Consider the following 16,747-nt stretch of genomic DNA (forward strand, 5'->3'; position numbering starts at 1 on the left):
ATTATAACCATGCACCACCGCACTCGGCTAATATTGTATTTTTAGTAGAGACGGGGTTTCACCATGTTGGTCAGGCTGGTCTCGAACTCCTGACCTCAGGTGATCCACCCACCTCGGCCTCCCAAAGTGTTGGGATTACAGGCTTAAGCCACTGTGCCTGGTGTAAAATTTTATTTTAAAATAAAAACAGCCTTTGACAAGTATTAAAATTAAATGACCAGGAAGTAAAGTCACTCATTTGAAAAAGAACCTCATTGCAGTGGCTGGCCTTGGATACAAACATGCAGACTTCTCTGGGGCTGTCTTGACCTGCCAGGATGCCCTAAGGACAACTTCGAGGATAGCAGCCAGCACATACAAGGAGCCAGTGCTGGACATGACATATCCTCAAACAATGCAATGTGAACTTCTCAATCTCCAGCAGGCGAGGCTTCCATCCAAACACCAGAGCAAGAATGTTCACAGCTGCTGGAATCACGGTAGCCTGAGATGGAAAGCAGATCCACCCTCTGTGGTTTATTCGTGGTATACAATACAACGGCAAAGAAACAGACAGACTCCTGCTGGGAAAGCACCATGCTCCGTGTCACGTGCAGCCTGCCATGGAGTGGCCTCCGGAAATGAGTGCACTGACCCAGTGACCTCAAGAACCTTGGAGAGCACAATCCCCAAGCCCTTCTGGGAGAGACGAGCAGAGGAAACCCAGGGTGGCCTGGCCTGATCACAGAAGCTGAGACAGATCCTAAACACAGAGCTGTGAAGCTGGGTGCGAAGGAGGCAGTCCTGCCACCAAACAAGGACAAGATACCGCTTCTGGGAGCAAGCGGCCAGGTTCCTCCTTGGAGCCATAAACCAAAAAGGGACTTAGGGAGTCTCCGCTGACTCGAGGTTGATTTATCCAAGGTTGAGGATGCGCCCTGGGAAACACAAATCACAGGAGTGCCATGGCCTCTGCTTTTCCAAAGGGGCTTCCTAAACATCGGTGTCTAAAGGGGAAAGCAAGCTGGAGGGAGAAAGGGCGACGGGGGGCGGGGCAGGACAAAGACGATCACGCATCCCCTCTAGCTCAGGAAAGCGACGTTTTACACAACATAAAGTAACATGTGACAGCAGACATATAGGACACGGGGCTACGACCCGGGGCTGTGAAGTGACAGCTGTCTGCTTGGGAGCAAAAGCAGGCAGCCTTAGACCCAGGTCCAGTGTGTCACTTCCTCTTTGGCAGAGGGAGTTTAGGGTCCCGAGATCGTGTTTTGCTGGCACAGAGCACAGCTACAGCTGGGAGGAAAAGAGCACGCAGCAGCCCCTGAGCCGGGCTACATGCAACACAAACAGCCCCACACCCACGTCCTCCAGAAGGCCCTGCCTGGCACAGTGGTGTGTGGGTGGCGCGTCTGCAGAGGAGGGCACGAGCTCCACCTGAGACCGACCACCTGCCGCAGGGCTGGCAGACACTGCGGAGGAACGCCGCCCTAACTGTGATGAGCCTCTGAAGCTCAGGCCTTGCCCCTCACCAGCGTGTGGCGGCACAATGGATGCATCATACTTTTCTAGCCACAGGGAGACACTGAGTATCCAAAACCAGAAACCCTGCGGGAAGCCAAGGCAAGAAGAACCATGAAGAAAGTGCATGACATTTTCCTTCACCTGCCTGAACCTGAGCAGGAGCCCAGAGACGAAGTCTCTTCCAGCTGAGACAGTCGGGGTGGGGGCAGTTCCCCTTTACGGTGGCTCTTCCAGGAAGGCGGCCAAGTGCCTGGTGGCTGCAGTGGACATCTAATAGCCAGAGCTTCCCAGTAGAGCTCAGTAAACAACTGCATGTCCTCCAAGAGCTATGGTTTGGGGGACCCACCTGGCTGCCCTGACGTCCCCCTTGGGCCCCACAGCAGGCTCTACGCAAAGGGCAAATCAGCCAGTAGCAGGGCCTGCGACAGTGCAGACCCACTTCAGCCCCACCTCTGCAGTCTACTGGATCCCCGTCTGCTACTGTGGAATAAACACTGCTCTGGGAAAATCCTCTTAATGACAACTGTTGTCCCAATGACGCTGAGCTGGCTTTGCAAATTCTCTCTTTCCCAGAACTCTTCAGAACCCTTTTCCAGTGGATCCCACACAATGAAACCAGCTGCCCCCCACTGTGGTCGAATCCAGGGGCAAACTTTATGAAGAGAAGGTGTATGTGCATTTTAATAGCTACATCCAGTCCCCCACGTACCACTCGGCTCCGGAAGACCCTTTCTCCTCACCTGCACCTCTCGCCTCACCAGCCACAGTCACTGCCAGCAAGAGCAGCACATGGGACTGTGATGAAGAACCTGGGTTTGGACCACGGCAACAGTGAAATGCATCTAAACTCATCCTTCCAGATGACCCCCATCCTTCACAACAATCACCCCCAACCGCCCCCCCAACCCCGCCAAAAAAAATGCTGTGCGGGGAAATGGCTGGAAGAACTTCCTTAGGAAACAACTTCCAAAACATATCCAGAGATGCATGGGAATCACACAGGCAGTGGGCAAGACCGCCTTCGTCACAGGAGCCACCTCTGCGGCTCCTCCTCCCACACTCTCCATCCTCAGTGAGGAATGAGGATGTCAGGGAGCAAACCATCTTCTGGGGCTCTCAGCACCTCAGCTGTGTTATCTGTGGGTTTCACTGTCTCGGGATGCATATCAAAGGGAGCAGAGCCGTGCAGGGTCCACCCTCCCAGGATCTTAGCCCGCCCTCCTGGGAAGCGGAATGAGGGACCACAGCAGAGGCGCAGAACATCGGTGGTGTGGAAAGCTGGAGCTCCCAGCACTGGAGTGTTGGAGACTTTGTCTAGTCATGGGATGAGTTTATCAATATATGTTGTCTAGGCAATTTCTACGATTTGTCAGGACAAGGAGCAATGACCTAACCCCATTTCATAAAGACAATGAATATCAAAATTAAAAGGCCACACGAAGGTAAATTCCGGTGACGGCAAATGGTCTCCTCACCTCTCCTTTCCTTCTCCCTCACTGACTTCCCCTTCCACAAGGGGCTTGGCTTTTGTCCCATTTATCTTTTCTTTTCTTTTTTTTTTTGAGATGGAGTCTTGCTCCGTCTCCAGGCTGGAGGGCAGTGGTGCCATCTCGGCTCACTGCAAGCTCTGCCTCTCGGGTTCACACCATTCTCCTGCCTCAGCCTTCCGAGTAGTTGGGACTACAGGTGCCTGCTACCACGCCCAGCTAATTTTTTGTATTTTTAGTAGAGACAGGGTTTCACTGTGTTAGCCAGGATTGTCTCGACCTCCTGACCTCATGATCCACCCACCTCGGCCTCCCAAAGTGCTGGGATTACAGGCTTGAGCTACTGCGCCTGGCCGCATTCATCTTTTCTTTCTTTCTTTTTTTTTTTTTTTTTTTGAGATGGAGTCTCATTCTGTTGCCCAGGCAAGAGTGCAGTGGTGTGATCTTGGCTCACTGCAACCTCCGCCTCCTAGGTTCAAGAGGTTCTATTGCCTCAGCCTCCCGAGTAGCTGGGACTACAGGCATGTGCCACCACAGCTGACTAATTTTTTTGTGTTTTTAGTAGAGATGGGGTTCCAACATGTTGACCAGGCTGGTCTCAAACTCCTGAGCTCAAGTGATTCACCCGCCTCGGGCCCCATGAAGTGCTGGGATTACTGGCCTGAGCCACGGCGCCCAACCAGTTTTTTTTGTTTTGTTTTTTGATAGTCTCGCTCTGTCGTCCAGGCTGGAGTGCACTGGTGTGATCTTGGCTCACTGCAACCTCTGCCACCCGGGTTCAACTGATCCTCCTACCTTAGCCTCTTGAGTAGCTGGAATTACAGGTGCCCACCACCACGCCCAGCTGATTATCTTTTTTCTTTATGGCACCTAACTCAGTGCCAAGTTCATACACATCAGAAATGTCTGCTAAGTCTGTGCAATTAGCCTGGCCAAGGTCAGCCAACTCTGTTCAAATGCCAGCTCCTCCTCTTTGCTGAGGTGCGGTGCAATAAAAGTGAGCCTAGATGTAAAGTCTGGAGAGAGCCATGCAATATGCAAATACTTTCCAAGATTAAGAAAAAATGCCACCACTTGCAATAATACAGATTAATTTCACAGACAATGTTGATTGAAGGAAGTCACAAGAACATATACTATAGGCTGGGCAAAGTGGCTCACGCCTATAATCCTAACACTTTTAGAGGCCGAGGAAGAAGGATCACTTGAGGCCAGGAGTTCAAAATCAGCCTGGGGAACACAGTGAGACTCCATCTCTATTTAAAATAAAAGAATGTATTCTATATGCTTCCAAGTCAGCAAAACTAACAGCATCAGAAATCAGAATGGTCAGTGGGGAGGGTTCCGGCCAGGAGACTGCTGGGGTCCTGGAAATGTTCAACAGCTTGGTCTGGGTGCTGACACACACACACACACACACAGCTGAGCTGTTCACTTAACATCTGTGCACATCACTGGATGGATGGTAGACCTCAAACTACAAAAACAAAACACTGGGGGCTGACCTGCCAAAAATAAGAACAGTTAGGTGATATCAGTTTATGTCATCTTCTCTACATTTCATCTCAAAGTGGAAAGTCTATATATTAGCAATTTTCCAGACATTAACGATTTGAACTTAACCATCTTTTGAAGAGCAAGTACCCACCAGGCTTCTGGTTTTCTGAGCTCATCTTGGACTCAGTCCCTCCTTCTGCACCCGTGTCCTCAGGCTGGGGGCTCTGCAGGCGAGTGGCATCTTCTGCTGGAGGAGGCATCCTAAACGGGAGAGGCGGGGCTAACACCTGGCTCTCTAAAGGAACTGCCCAAGTGGGAGAGGAAGGCAGGCAATAAATGACTGTGAAGTGCCTGTGGCCCTGGGGTCAGACCCACACAGAGCTTATGACTCATTTAAGATGCCCCAGGCAGCCCATCAACTCGGTTCCTTCCGATGAGGATGATGGGCAAGCACACAGGACCAGGGAGGCCTTCACTCTTTACCAAGGTGGTTTCCCTTCCATACTCACTGCTGCACACTTCAAAGAGGACCAAAGGACAGAAAGTGACAAGCCAGTTTCCTGCCTCCCCTGACCCAGGCTCTAGGGCCATCTTCCCAGAGACCACCCCTGTTACCAGTTTGGGCCTACTTCTAGAAATATTCCTCATATAAAAAAGAAATTATTGCCTTCTATACCTCTCTATCTAAAACACATGGACAGACACATGCATTTAAACATACGAGAACCTACTAAATTCAACGTGCTGCCCCATATTTTATCCTACTTAGTTACTAGCTAGATTACTTATTTTAAAATTTTTAAATTGTGTTATTCTTTTGGTTCTTTGAACAGGTAACCACATTCATGTGGTTCAGTATTTTAAAAGAAGTCATATTTGGCTGTACACTGAAAAGCTCCTCTCATCCCTGCTCCCCAGCCAGCCAGCTCCCTTCCTCGTGGGTGACAGTGTGACTCGGATTTTATACATCCTTGAAGAGACAATTCAGGCCTAAATGAGCAAACCTACACACACACACACGCGCGCGCACACACACACACACACATGCACACACATGAGGAGGAGTGTGCTGTCTTCTGACAGCCACACACACACACCTGTGAGAAGGAGGGGTGTGCCTGTCTTCTGACGGGCCCAGAAGAAGCCTCTGGTGCAGCACTTTCCAGATTCAGGCAGCGAGCGTCCCCAGCCACTGCCCCTCCCCAGGCTCTGTGCAGTCGCTCACCCTCTTCTCCTTCTCTAGATCCTCCCCTGCTAGGTTGGTTCCTTTCTCCTCATACTCACTGAGCTTTGACTCTCCTCAAACAGCAGCAAACCAAGAGCCTTCCCCACCTGCTTTCCTGAGCCCTAGGTTTAGACTTTCAATAACCTTAAAAACTGGCACCTCCACAGCCCACCTCAGCCTCTCCTCCTCTGCCATGGGCTGTGCCTGGGAACCACGTGTCACTGTCCACCACACCAGCATCCCCCAGGCACCAGGGCTCAGACACACAGACTCACACTCCCTAACATCTGCCAACCGCTAAGTCCTGTGGCTTTCAGATCTGCTGGTCACAGTATGAAATATTCTCGCCATTCCTCTCTACCTGTCAGGATCTCCCATTCTCCAGGAGCTGTCTGAGATGGGGTCTCTCCTAGCAGGCTCCCTATGAAACCTCACAGTGCTCATACTGCTGCATGCTCTGTGTTCATGACGACGGGTATGTTAAGCTCTCTTAACTACAAAGCTACAGTGCGAAAGGGGCTGTGGGAGCCTTTACACAGAGCTGGGGCTCAAAGTCGGCGCTTCCCATATGCCACCAAACCTCATTTTGGTTAAATCTACTAAACTTTAATGACATCTTCATTTCTAAAACAGTATCTCAGAAGTATGGGAAAATTTTTCTTTTTTCTTGAAAGTGGATGGAAACTACCCTGTATCCTAATCCTATATGTATCCATTTTTATTAAGGTAAAAAACTAAAAAACTTTAGACCATACTATGTTCATCTTTGTCATTTTTTTTTTTTTTTTTTTTTTGAGATAAGGTCTTGCTGTCACCCAGGCTGGAGTGCAGTGGCACAATCATGGCTCGCTGCAGCCTAAACCTCCCGGACTCAACCAATCTTCCCACCTCAGTCTCCAAGTACTTTCAGCTGCAACTCAGGAATCTTTCAAGGTCACCAATCACCAAGAGCCCAGCAGGCCACTAGCCTAGCAAGTCACTAGCCCAGCAGGCCACTAACCCAGCAAGTCACTAGCCCAGCAGGCCACTAGCCCAGCAAGTCACCAGCCCAGTAGGCCACTAGCCTGGCAGGCTACTAAACCAGAAAGTCACTAACTCAACAGGTCTCTAGCCCGGCAGGCCACTAGCCCAGCAGGCAGGCACTAGCCCAGCTGTACATCTTGGTCCTCACTCACTGGGTCTGCAGCTGCACCTGGGCTAGCTCATCACTCCTGTTCGGGACATGCATCCCTCACCCACCTGCCTCTCCAGGCTTCCCTCCACCTGCTGGCTACAACGTCCCCACCCTTCTCCACGCTCCCCAGCGGAGACACCAGGGCTCACCCCCGGACCCCTCCTCTCACACCTCTGGGGCTCCCAGGCCCTGCCACGAGGGCTGTGCTCTTGCCACACATGCAGACTGGCTGGAGCCCCGTCAGCTCCAGCAGAACACACTGAGAAACCAGCGGCTTCTCAGCCTCCACAAAGCCGCCTGGTCCAAGCCTCCATCCTCCTGTCCGAAGCTCCTGGCACAGTCTTTGTCCCCTACCCTCCCTTGAGTCTGTTCTCAACACAGCAGCCATGAACCATCTTCTGTTCAAGTCACCCCTCTGCTCAAAATCCGCTCATGGCTCCAGCCTCTGTGGAGAAAGAGCCCATGCTCTGCAGTGGCCACAGGCCCCGCAAGGCCTAGCCCGGCACCTCTGGGTCCCTGTATGCTGCTCTGCTCCGGGTACCTTCATCCCTGCTCCTGGAACTCACCACCAAGTCCTTCCCTCAGCTCGTGGGGATCCTCCTAGGCGTCCGTGTGGACCGTCCCTCACTGGCTCCCCCTCACACATGGCCCCCTGTCTGGCGTTCTGGGAGGAAGCTCTGCGGTGTTCTTACTCACCCCTGCCCCTCCTGCTCCTTGGATGGACGATCCTGGTCTTGAGCAGGCCTGGTCCCTGTCACCGTCGGCCTGGAGGAAGCAGAGCAGACTTCATTTGCAAATAATCATGTGCGTCTGTGGAGCCTGTCTGGGGACAGTGGAGGACAGAGCTTGGAGTGCAGGGGTAAAAGCACTTTTTACTTATTTATTTATTTATTTATTGAGATGGAGGCCTGCTTCTAAAGCTACCAGGCCCTACAGACCCCAGATGCCTGGGTAGGCCGGGCCGGAGGAGACGTGGAGAGCGAGAGACTGGGGAATTAGGATGTTCAAAAGCATTCGTGTGTATGGGCCATTTAGAATGGCACAGAGGCATGCCCGGAAGAGCCCCGAAGAGACCTGGAGTTTGCACCTCGGGCAGGGTCAAGGAGAGGACATGGAGAACTGCAGGCCTCGGATGTGGCTGGTGGAACGGGCAATGGCTGGTGGAACAGGCAATGGGGCAGAAGCTGCAGAAACTGGATGGAGGGTCCCCAAAAATCATGCACAGGATACCCACAGGGCCCCGCAGCTCCACTTCTGAGTAGCAACCCCAGAGAAGTGAAGGCAGGGGCTCAAACAGGTATTTGTATACCTGTGTACACAGGAGCACATCCACCACAGTCAAGAGGGGCAGCAGCCCAGGTGTGCACAGGCAGATGAATGGAGAAGCGAAACGTGGTGATCCATGCCATGGAGGACGAGTTTCAAAGGGAAGGAAATCTGACCCGGGCTGCAACACGGGTGGACCTTGAGGACATTCCACTGAGACGAGCCAGACACAAAAGGGCAAACAGTGGACGGTTCCACTCAAAGTGCCCAGGATTGGCAGATTCTTAGAGACAAAGGAGAGTAGGGGGCCTGCGGGGGCAGACTCTGGAATTATTATTTAAGGAGTATGGAGTTTCTGTCCAGAAGATGAGCAAGTTCTGGAGATGGAGAGTGATGATGGTTGCACAGCACTGAGAATGTCCTAAATGCCACTGAACTGTACACTTAAAAAGAATTTAAATGGCAGCTGTTGTCATGTGTATTTTGCCACAATAAAACACATGCAATTGAAGGAATTGCTGTGAGTCTTTTTAGCTGTGCTAACAGTGCTCTCGTTAAGTTTTGGGAAACCCTGCCGCTCTCATCCCTGCCCACACGTGGTGCCTGTTTTCCTTCCTTCTCTCATTCCCCTCTCTGGTGGGCTGGGCATGCTGTGGTGTTACTCCCTGGGCTTTCAGGAGTTCCAGCACCTTCTCATATGGTAATTAGGCATCCTGAAGTTGCTGCTCATGTCTTTTGCCAACTTTCTTAACAGATGCCTGCTGTTTTCCTCCTAACTGGAAGGAATTCTTGATACAGATCCTTCCCCCTCTGGAGCTGCCAGGATCCCTCCTCAGAGTGACTGTCACAGTCTCCCTCATACCCTCCATGGGAGGAGACGCTGGTGCAGCCAGTTTGGAACACTATTGGGTAGTAACTCTAACTACAACTCAGTAATCCCATTCCATCAGAAATTCATTTCTAAGTGTATATATTTGTAAAAGACATGTATGGTAATGTTTAAAGCACCATTACTTGAAGTACCCCAAACTGGAAATCTCCCCAGTCAACAGTAGAATGGGTAAACAAATAATGGTATATCCATACAAAGGAACATTATGTAACTGAGAATTTAGAGAATTTATGCCTCCTTTGAGCCTAGCTTCTGTAACTCACTATGGTGAGGGGGAATACTGTCTAATTCCATTCAAAGTACAAAACTGGGGAAAACCATCCCTGCTTTTCCACATCAGGAGAATGGCTCCTGTTGGGGAGGGGGAGTAGCTAGAGGGAGGGGAGGCTCTGAGCCAGGCTCTGTTTCTTGATCTGGGCTGGTTACACAGGTATACTCAGGAAACACATCACGTCTGATGTGCGCACTTTTCTGTATGTGTGCTATTTGTCAATACAAAGTTAACGATCCTTTCTGTAAGAGATGCAGGTGAAATACTATATTTGAGATCGCTTTATGATACGCCAACAAAAGCAAGTGTGGGCTGCGGTAGAGATAAAACTAGATTTTCAAAATCTTGGTCATTATTACAACTGAGTGATGGGTACATGGAGACTCATTAAAAACTCTTCTACTTTTTTTTTTTTTTTTTTTTTTTTGAGACGTAGTCTGACTCTGTCACCAGACTGGACTGTAGTGGCGTGATCTCGGCTCACTGCAACCTCTGCCTCCCAGGTTCAAGCGATTCTCCTGCCTCAGCCTCCTGAGTAGCTGGGATTACAGGCATGCACCACCACACCCAGCTAATTTTTGTGTTTTTAGTACAGATGGGGTTTCACCATGTTGGCCAGGATGGTCTTGATTTCCTGACCTCGTGATCCGCCCACCTCAGCCTCCCAAAGTGCTGGGATTACAGGCATGAGCCACCACTCCCAGCCAACTCTTCTACTTTCATAAAACATGTCCTTAACACTTGTGAGTTGTATTTCCAAAAAACAGCTCTTCCAAAAGGGAGACAGAAATTCACTTACGGGGTCTGGCTTAGGCTTTCTTCAAAAGCTGGTATCTTTGCGTCTTCACGTAATTTTTTCAGTTGTTCTATATGTTCTGGATTATCAATGCCCATTCCCATGGACAAAATTTCAGCTCGAACATTATAGTCAATGACAGAGGTTTTTAAATTGGAAAGGTTTGTAATGTGCACCTTGAATCAATGAAAAAATTGAACATTAGCAGGAGTCACTCTGAATTTTAACTGAAGCACAGACACTCTCACAGGGCCTCTCTGGTTCATCTTGCCACGTCGGCTGCACTTCGGCGCTTGCCACGATATGCAGGGCTTCCCATGGCAGCATCTGGATTGCTTCATACCTGAGGCTCCATCCGAATTGTCCAGGCCTTGCCCCATGCCACAGAAATATGGGCAGGTGGTGGGGCGGGGGTGGCAAGAGCAAATCTGGGATAAACCCCTAGTCATGACCAACTTGCAAATCTGGGATAAACCCCTAGTCAGATGCATAATTCTTACATCTTTCTCATTCTTTCTCAACTCTTTTTACCTCCTGAGGCTCAGCATCTGCCCGTGCCTGGGAAGGGCCTAAGCCAAGAACCTGAATCCTGTTCTGGGCCATTTCTTCTGTTCGTCTTTTCTGCAACCAAAACATCCTCATCCATTTCCATTTATACAAAATTAAGTAAAACACAAAAATCTCTAACAACCTGGCCCTGTTGGTGGTGGTGTGGGTATAGGAGGGGCCGTCCCTTCCATGGTGAGGGTGAAGGGTGCTCCAGGCCTGCCTTGCCTGGGGCCTCTTCCCAGGAATGTGTGCCCACCGGGGAATGTGTGGAGGAGCCTCTCTCTGCTCAAACTGGGTGGGAGCAGGAGCAGGTGGAGACGGTGAGGGCGGGTCTGTTTCCCTCTGGCCGCCGTGAGCACTGCCACACGCATTGCAGTGTGGACACATCCACCCGGTGTTTTTTTTTCTTTACTTCAATCTCTTTTAAATCTCCACTTAATAAAATTTCTGCTTTTCTCCCCCCAACAAAAAACAAACACAATAATATCACAGCATCAACTAAGATGCCCAAATCTCCTCATTTACCTGCATTTGTAATCCATATTTTCTCTTCTGAAAACCATTTTCTGCTTAGTCTTAAACCTTACATCCAAATTCCCCTTTTAACATGTTAAAACTTTTCCAACCTCATAAAAATAACTTTCAGCAAAAGTTTTTATAAACTGACTCTGTTAAATCTTGTAAGTATTCATAATAAGATTTAAGTCTAACACAGCAGAACTGTGAGTGGAGGAGTGGAGCTCTTGGGGAACAAGCAGGGAGGGTGGTGCCAGCAGCCGTGGAGAGACACGGAGGCCGGTTGAGTCACGTGTCCTTGTCATGTGTCCTCCCCTCCCCCTTCCCCCCGCCTCCCCCGAGGGCTGCTCTGCAGGATGGGGGCTTCGTGTGCTTTGCTCCCAGAGGGAACCCAGTGCCCAGCACTGCTCCTGGCACGTGGCAGGTGCTCAGTAAGTGCGTGGGGAATGAGCAAGTTAGAAACTGCCAGCATCAGAGAATGTCACATGGAGTCCTCACGAAGCTTTGTTCAGCTGCATGTGTGTGTGTCCGTGTGCCTCACATACGCAATGCACATGTGTGCTGGGGTTACAATGGAAAATGTTCCCCTGAACAAAAACTAAACCCACAACCCAATTCTTGACCCAAATAACATGAAAAACACCTCTCCCTAACAGAGCCCCAAATAAGCCACCGTTTCTGTGCAGCAGTCATTCAAGTGATGGCTTACAATAATCTGGATAATTTTAGTGGCCCATTCAAACAGATTTATTTTTAAGAAAAATGCATACTTACCATTGGATCAATCCAAACTGTATTTCCCAAAGCCAGGATCACTTTTGCAACATGCAATTTTCCAACAATTTTATGATGGATGTACCTAGTAACCTGAAAAAAGCACTTAACATTACTTTAGGTGAGGCTTCAACAAAATACCTTATTTTGTATACACCATACAGTTTGCAAAATATTCCATGTATTTCATTTGAGCCTCACAGTAACGCTATGAGGTCACAGAGGTCATCACCCCCTTTCGTCCACAAGGCTAATAGCAGAGTTTAGTGAGGCAGGTGTGGAAAGGAACTCGCCCATGGTCTCTTACTAGTGAGTTCCCAGAGCTCAAGGTAGGGTCTGTGCCTTTGGGACCCAACACTGTACATTTCCCTCTGTGGTCATGCGTACCCCATCTCCTCCATCACCTGCCAATCTGTCTTTAAAGCACGGATGCCTATTTCTTTGAAAGCTCAATGAAAGTGAAGTGAAAGTTGTTCCTCCTGCTCTGAGGCTGTTACTGCAATGGAGCTGCCTTGCAGCCAGTGACACTGGAGCTGAGGGCCTGGTCTTTTGTGTACCTCTCCCTGAGTAAATGGCTGTTGTTTTCTTTCTTTTTTTCTTTGACACAGGATCTCTCTCCACCACCCAGGCTGGAGTGCAGTGGCACAATCATAGCTCGCTGCAGCCTCAAGGGCCCCAGCAATCCTCCTTCTTCAGCCTCCCCAGTAGCTGAGACCACAGACACGCACCACCACACTTGGTTAATTTTTAAATTTTTTTTTTTTTTAGAGATGGGGTCTCACAACGTTGCCCAGGCTGGTCTTGAACTCCTAGGCTCAAGCAATCCTCCCATCTTGGGCTCCCAAGGATTACAGGTGTGAGTCACCACGCCTGGCCGTGGCCGTTTCCTCTCAAGGAGGAACACAACAGGCAGGACCTGTCTAAGCAACCTCTCATGCACATTTTCACATGAACAAAGCAGGGCAAAAGGGACCTGCCCATTTCCATCCCCCTTGCATTTGGTGAATTAATTCGGAAGAACGGACACAGGAGAAGCTTTCTCCATTCCCACAGAAGGCTGCTCCTTCGAGGGAGACTTTCGGTCAGTCACCTTCACAGGTCAGGTGTTTCTTGGGGAAAGGACTGTGACCTTCTTGCTGATGACTACATCCCCAGAACCCAGGAGGGCACCTGGTACACAGGAGACGGTCATTACAAAGAAGGAACACCACTGCCTTGTGATAAAGGCTCCTTTTACTAAACTTAGAAGAGTAAGGTTGTGTGTTTATCCTGCATCATGGAAGCATTCACTTGTTTATTTCCTGGATAATGTTTAACTTTGTTTATAACCCAAACTGTTTTTACTTTGCCAATTGCAATGACTTATTTCATGTCCCATTTGTTGAATTATGCAAAATGTAACCTTTCCTTGGAGAATCGGAGCACTTAGCAACACAACTCATGCTCCAGTGATGGGCAGGACTGGCTGCAGGTCTCTCCCTGGCCACAAGGGCTGGGCCTTCCCACTCCACTTGGACGGCCACGTGAGCCCAGATGGGGCCCCCTTCTGTGCCTGTGCCTCAGCACGAGTGGTTCTCTTTGCTTTCAACGCCCATCTGTTCTACTTGGTGACATCCTAGTTATCCCACGAAGCCCAGAGGAAACAACCCTTCCTTTGGCAGCTTTTCTGGCCTCCATCTCTCCTTCCTGGCCCATCGTCCCTGCCCCAGTGGAATCACCTGGCCTCTCCTGAGACCACCCACTGTGCCCCCTCTTTGGCCGGAGGGTCCACTTTTCCACTTTTTTTCTGTTTTTTGATTTGTTTTCTTTAAGAGACAGGGTCTCACTCTGTCACCTAGGCTGGAATGTAGCGACACGATCATAGATCATTGCAGCCTCAACTTCCTGGGCTCAAGGGATCCTCATCCCTTGGTTTCCCAAACTGTTGAGATTATAGGCCACAGTGCCCAGCCTGGAATGTTCACTTTTGTAGGTGCTTCCCCTGCTTAGGCTGATGGACAATTTATTTTACCGACATCCCTACTTTATACTGATTCTGTGAACGTAAGCACAAGGTTAGCCCAGCACCTCTCTGAGGGCTCAGCTGGGATGTTCACACACCGTGGGGATCTGAACAGACCGTGCTTTCCCTGCCCAAATGTGACACTCTAAATCCAGACAGGCCTCAATTCTGTGTATATTCTGGGTTAAATAAATTCTAAAAGTCAACACTAGATAAAAAGCCAAAATAACCCACCTTCGGATTCCATTCCATTTCATTGTCTGCAGGTTTCACCCTACAGACAATAAACTCCACAGCCTGTGGGGGAAGCGTGTGGAAATGTTCTGGGAGATGTAGCAGCTGGTCCCTTGTGACAAGTCCTGTCCTGCCTTCGTCGATGAACTCTACGAGGATGTCATCCAGGGCCCAGGCGTCTTCTTTTTGGCTCACTTCCAACACCTGAACCCTGGAGAGCAACAGAGCATTGGTTCAACACAGAGATTCCAGAAAGGACTGTCTTTGCCTCAAATCACCATGAAATGGAAAACATATAAAAAGACTCCGAAACGCCATGATTTTACTCTATACTAGAAATAAAAACTAAGGCCTTCAGTAATTCAAGTGGTGGATTTGTTAAAGTATACATAGGTATAAAAACATGTACTTTTGAATAAGAGTAAATCCTTTTATCTAACAACATAATAAAAATTAACATAGCAAATTAAAGTCACAAAGTTTTTTTCTTTTTGTCTTTTTTGTTTGTTTGTTTTTTGTAGAGACAAGGTCTTGCTCTGTGGCCCAGACTGGAGTGCAGTGGCATGATCATAGCTCAGTGCAGCCTCGACCTCCTGGGCTTAAGCAATCCATTCACCTCAGCCTCCCACAGTGCTGGGATTACAGGCATGAGCGACGTCACCTGTCAAGTTTCAAAGTTTCTGAATTCAAGGCTATCGCCAGGTGGCGCCAGGTGTCGATTTAAGGGAAGTGGGTGCAAACGAGCATGTGATTCAGACTGACCAGGTTGGAACGAACTATGCCAGGTATCGAGCTGAACTGACACCATGTTCGTAACATTGCCAAGGCTGTTTTCTTATCTGTAGAATGGGAATGATGCCCACTTGACAGGAACTTGGCAAGAATTAAGTGAGTTAAAGATGTATGTGTATGTTGCACACAGTGATAGCTCAATGGGTCACGGTGTCACCACGCTCGGGAGCCTGGGGAAGAGTTTCCCACGAAGAACTACAGCAGATCTGGGGGTAAAACCCCGCTGTCACCAGGCTCACATACACACTCAAATGGACAGAGGTGAAAATAGGAACTCAATACCATTTAGTTACCGCATGCTTCAAAACTTTACAGGTGAAATAAACAGATATGTTACCTGTGAAAAAGCGTTTTTTCTGCTAATCCATACAATCCAAATTTCTCCACCTTTTCCACAGCTGTTTTATTAGAATCCTTAAAATACTCATTCATTTCAGCATTGAGAGTTGCATAAAGATCCATGTGTTTATCAATTATACGGCCAAAGTAATTTGTTGCATTCAAAATATAAAAAGGTATTATCTGAAACATATATAGTAAACATGACCAGGAAACAAACTTACTGGAGATGTACACACTCCCTGTATCTGCAGAAATCAGTACCCAACCTAAGAAACCAAAGCTTAGCTACGTGGATTTAGAAATAAACTAGGAAGCTAGCCAAAAAGGCAAGGCAAAACCAATACCTCACATAGTCACAAAGAATTAGAGTTTCACTTTAAATCTAAAGGAAGATTTTTTTATTTTGCAAATTTCATTATTTTAAATCTTCATTATTAGGTATAAGTGTTCCTTTGTTTACTTTCTAACTGCACTTTTATAGAAATTCTTCTTAAAATAGCATTGCTGTCTCTTGAGACCTTCCGATCTTTTTTCAGGTAACAAGATACATCTTACTACGAGCATACTGTTTACCAGCTTCCAGGGTTACAGGGATGAAACTGTGTCCTACAGGGACCCTCGGCAATCCAGAAGTGGACAGAGAGGCCACAGCTTGCGTGTGCTGGAGAAGACAGCCCTTCACAGGTTAGAGTAGGCACGGGGACCAGCGTGTGAGGAAGAAGTCAGTGTGCAGAGGGCAGAGACACTCGGCATGAAGGCAGGGAGCCCTGGCTGCCCAGAGCAGATGCCAGGAGTGAGAAGTAGGCACTTGGCAGGATGGGGGAGAGGGCCGGGCTGGCGACACCCACAGGCACCAGTGTCTGTGCCTGTGCAGGAGGAAGCAGAGGGAAGCAACAGACCTGAGAACAGAGAGCTCTAGAAGAGGCAAGAGGCCCTCCCTGGAAACAGGCTCAGCCAGTGTGATAAGCGAGCCTGGAAGGCTTCACCTGCCTCCACAGTGGGTGAAGGCTGGAGCCCCTGCAAAATCTCCACACTGTCCCTCCAGGGACAAGAGGGATGAAGGAAGAGAAAACCAGGTAAGAGTTCAGGAGGTGAACAGGGCCAGGGAATCTCAGAAATCTTAGACACTACATCACCATATTCATTTTATACAGTACATAAAACAACAGAAATGGGAACTCTGTGAAATCAGAAAAGTTACCCTGACTCACACCTCCTCCAAAATGCCAGGAAAACAAATTCTATCCAAAAACGAGCAGCAGCAAAGTAACAAGGTTAAATCCGATATGAAGTCATCATAAAATAACAAAATGTATTATATAAAAATAAAATAATTAAAAAGAGAAGAGCAGAAGAACCATCCCTACAGACAATGAAACCTGTTAGAAAGATACATCCACAAACAGATTAAAACCATAACCTTC

At 48.8% G+C, this 16,747-nt stretch overlaps 1 protein-coding gene across 3 annotated transcripts in view; it reads right to left on the bottom strand.

Annotated features, from left to right (window-relative positions):
* The window catches only part of TDRD12 (tudor domain containing 12), a 103,360-nt gene that overhangs the window by 3,833 nt on the left and 82,780 nt on the right, over positions 1-16,747 (bottom strand). For all 3 annotated transcript variants that reach the window (XM_003915285.4, XM_009194091.3, XM_009194090.3), the window contains 6 exons: positions 15,319-15,503; positions 14,190-14,400; positions 11,954-12,046; positions 10,118-10,290; positions 7,586-7,654; positions 4,642-4,751 (listed from right to left, as the gene is read on the bottom strand). In XM_003915285.4, coding sequence (XP_003915334.4) covers positions 4,642-4,751; positions 7,586-7,654; positions 10,118-10,290; positions 11,954-12,046; positions 14,190-14,400; positions 15,319-15,503 — 841 coding nt within the window. The remainder of the gene's footprint in view (positions 1-4,641; positions 4,752-7,585; positions 7,655-10,117; positions 10,291-11,953; positions 12,047-14,189; positions 14,401-15,318; positions 15,504-16,747) is intronic.

The sequence above is a fragment of the Papio anubis genome, chromosome 20, assembly GCF_008728515.1.
Source record: "Papio anubis isolate 15944 chromosome 20, Panubis1.0, whole genome shotgun sequence".
Classification (NCBI taxonomy): Eukaryota; Metazoa; Chordata; class Mammalia; order Primates; family Cercopithecidae; genus Papio; species Papio anubis.